Source organism: Drosophila teissieri, chromosome 3L (genome assembly GCF_016746235.2).
Source record: "Drosophila teissieri strain GT53w chromosome 3L, Prin_Dtei_1.1, whole genome shotgun sequence".
Lineage (NCBI taxonomy): Eukaryota > Metazoa > Arthropoda > Insecta > Diptera > Drosophilidae > Drosophila > Drosophila teissieri.
The window spans coordinates 8,693,926-8,697,787 of NC_053031.1; the positions used below are offsets into that span (position 1 = coordinate 8,693,926).

At 45.0% G+C, this 3,862-nt stretch overlaps 1 protein-coding gene across 1 annotated transcript; it reads left to right on the plus strand.

The window, feature by feature from the left end:
* Positions 1–3,384, plus strand: LOC122616377 (sodium-dependent nutrient amino acid transporter 1). Its single transcript, XM_043791813.1, has 6 exons — positions 1–325; positions 755–829; positions 982–1,309; positions 1,515–2,579; positions 2,707–2,883; positions 2,949–3,384. The coding sequence occupies exons 2-6, from the start codon at positions 767–769 to the stop codon at positions 3,203–3,205; spliced, it is 1,890 nt and encodes a 629-aa protein (XP_043647748.1). The 5' UTR covers positions 1–325; positions 755–766; the 3' UTR covers positions 3,206–3,384.
* The last annotated feature ends 478 nt before the right edge of the window (positions 3,385–3,862 follow it).

Here is a 3,862-nt window from a genome sequence, read left to right on the forward strand (position 1 = left end):
TGTCCCAGGAAAGGCAGCAGACTGGCAAACAAACGAGGGGAATAAACAAACCTAGATAAACATCGATTCGAAGGGAAATGTTGATGGAACGGTTCTCGATCGGTGCATTTGGCTTGCTGTGATTTTATTTCGCGTAAAACAGTTAAACAGTTGAATATTACAAAGTTTCGCAAAAACTTGATTGTTTGTTTTTAAAGAAGAGTGTGTGTGCTTTCGTAGTCGTTGTTTGCGAGTTCAGAAAGTGTATTTTGTGTGTCCATGGTGCCGGTTGATAACATTCTGCAAAATCACGTCTACCTCATTCACGTCAAGAAATACTTAAAAGGTAGTGATATTATATTATTTGTGCCTTGGCAAACAATTGGCCCCTTCAATTGCCGCTGGATAAACATTAATATATAGTTTGCTGAAATCGTAATATGCGATTGCATCAGCTGGAAAGCTGAGAAATCTACAGAGGAACTTTGCCAACTTGAACTCCCAATTTAAAAGTTTTCAATTAATTTATAAAATAGTATTATTTTTAATATAACTTACTGCGAAGTGCCTTTTCCAGCCATTTACACGTAAATTGTAAACAGTTTGGAGTGATTAAGTGTCGCCCTCTTTAGCGACATTCCACTGTACTCAGTCCTGCAATTCAGCGCTTCAGATTTCAATAATTCAGAGCGCCGGCGGCGTCAATTTGAATTCGAGGAGCGTCTGGGAATTTGTTGCCCCTTTTCTTTAAATTGTTGCCCTATCTTGTTTCTAGCAACGCACTACGATGAAAGATTCGAAAACGGAGATCCTAGTGAGCGGCGGCCTGCAGGAACTGGAGACCAGCAGGGTAAGTTGCTCAAAAACGATTTCCCACAATTGTTTTGATTCTTTAAAGGGCCAACATATAAACATGTTCTTTATTACGGTGCTAGTCAGTAACATTTAAATTTCTTTCCCAGTGTTAAGTTCAATTAGCAAGCGAGTAATTGTTTCTTTCAGTGTGCCGGCAGTGGCGAGGCGCTGCTAAAGCCATCCTTGCTGCCCATGGCATTGGAATCGTGTGAGCTGTCTCCGGATCGGAAAGCCCGCGACAGTTGGGGCAGTTCGCTGGAGTTCCTGATGTCCTGCATCGCCCTGAGCGTGGGATTAGGCAACGTGTGGCGCTTCCCATTCACGGCTCTGGAAAACGGCGGAGGAGCCTTCCTAATTCCCTACCTCGTCGTCCTGTTTGTGGTGGGAAAGCCGATTTACTACATGGAGATGCTGCTGGGACAGTTTTCCAGTCGTGGCATCGTGCAGGTCTTTGACTTTGCGCCCCTCATGCGAGGTAAAAAGTTTAAGGAATATGACATATACTTTAGTGGAATTGAAACTGTATATGGTTTCTTCTTTCATCTTAATAGTCATCTTTTGCCATCAAGTTGTGAAATATTTCCTAACTTGCTAAGTCCAGCTAGAATGTTACCCTGTTAAAAACTCATTTCATTGATTAAGAAACTAATTCCTCTTCTTGTTACTTTACCCCTTTCCAGGTGTGGGCTATGCCCAGCTATTGGCCCTAGGCGTTTTGGCCACGTATTACGCCTCGGTGATGGCCTTAACCCTGCGCTACTTCTTCGATTCCTTCGCAGCGGAGTTGCCCTGGAGCTTCTGTCGCGAGGAGTGGGGTGACGGGTGCGTGAGTGCCTCTGGAGCACAGCCCCTTCAGGGATCCTTGTCGCGGAACTTCAGCTCCTCCACGCAACTCTACTTGCAACGCATCGTGCTGAATGAGACGGACTCCCTGGAGCAGGGCATCGGATATCCCAGTGGCAGTTTGGCCTTAATGCTGGGCATTTCCTGGCTAACCGTAACTCTGATCATCATTCGGGGTGTGAAGAGTTCAGGAAAGGCGTCCTATGTCCTGGCCCTCTTTCCATACATCGTGATGTTCATCCTGCTCGTGAGAGCACTCACTCTACCAGGCGCCTACGAGGGAGTGATGTACTTTCTGACTCCGCAGTGGGAGAAACTTTTGGAGCCGCAGGTGTGGTACAATGCCGTCACCCAGGTGTTCTTCTCCCTGGCCGTCTGCTTCGGTGTGATCATCATGTACTCCTCGTACAACCGTTTCGGCCATAATGTCTACCGGGATGCCCACATAGTCACCACCCTGGACACGTTCACGTCACTGCTCTCGGGTGTGATTATCTTTGGCATACTGGGCAACCTGGCGCACGAGTCGGGCACCAAGGACATAGCCAGTGTGGTGAAGGCGGGTCCTGGATTGGCCTTCATCTCCTATCCGGATGCCATTGCCAAGTTCAAGATGTTCCCTCAGGTGTTTTCGCTGCTCTTCTTCGCCATGCTCTTCATGCTGGGCGTTGGCAGCAATGTGGGCATGGTCAGCTGCATAATGACCGTGCTGAAAGATCAGTTCGTGAACGTCAAGCTGTGGATTATAGTGGTCAGCATTTCGGTGATAGGGTTTCTGGTGGGACTGATCTACATCACTCCCGGTGGACAGCACATCATCACGCTGATGGACTTTCACGGCGTCACCTTTGTCTCCCTGGTCTCGGCCATCTTTGAGCTCATTGCCGTGGGCTGGATCTATGGTGAGCATTGAAAGAAAATACATATGTGAGCCTTAGTACTTTCTCTCTAAAGTATTAAAGTACCTATGTGTTCAAAGTGACATTAAACTGGATATATGTATGTATAATATGGTTTTTCTACCTGAAGGCACCAAGCGACTCTGCCAAGATGCCGAGTACATGCTGAACATCAAGACTTCGAATTACTACCGGATCTGCTGGTCCATTGTCACTCCCATGGTCATGCTGGTCATCCTGGTGTACAGCCTGCTCACCATGCGTCCCCTCAGCTACAATGGTCAGGAGTTTCCATTGGCATACAGAGGTGAGAAATGTTAAATTGCTTAATAATTTCTGTTGAAAATGATATCACAAATATTTGTCTTATAGTTATTGGTTGGTGTGTCTCCGGTTGCATTATTGGCCAGCTGTTCTACTGGGCATTTTATGCCAACTGCAAGCAGCCAAAAGGATCTTTGAAGAGCCGCATTAGCAATTCCCTTAAGCCGCATTCCGATTGGGGTCCTTTGGATCCTAAAAAGCTGATGGATTACCAGATGTTTCTGCGCAACAAGGAGGAGGAAAGTTCCAAAAATGTCAATCGCCGATGTGTTTGCTACACAGCTGGTGATCGCATTTTCGGCTAACCAAAAATGGTATAAACTTACTTTTAAATCGTGTTATGTCGCCGTTGAAGCATTGCGTTTTTTATTATTTATTGCTAGTTAGAAACTTGCTTGGCACTTGTTTAGTTGTACTTAATATATTTGATATACACTTTTTTATTTTCATTTATGCGAAATGAAATCAAACAGAAATCAATTAAGTCGAAAGTTTACTTTTAAGCCACTACAATTGCTGGCAGTTTGAAGTTTCGGTTTCTCATATTTGCAGATGTCAGTGGTTTAGTTTTTTTCTCTTGGCCAGACGGCAACAAATTGCTTCGACTGGCCGAAGGTAAGACAACTTTATCTGAGAAATGTTCAATATTTAAAACTAACAATTAGCAAGGCAGCCCCATCACTCTTCGCTGCATTTGTCTCCGCCTCTCAACACACTTCTCACTGCACAGACATTTATTTGAGTTTCAATTTGCTTTGCAAGTTTGACACACTTTGCATATAGTTTTGGCCCCATTGTTGCTGTTTTTGCTGCTCCGTTCATCTGTCCATCTGGCCATCTCCATTCGCCTGTTTTGTTTGCGGCAGTTGCAAATTAATATGTCGGTTCTCTGGACCTGAAAATGTCGTAATTAAAAGTTATTTTTGGCTATTCCCATTTTTGCCAACTGGCTGGTGGGCTGG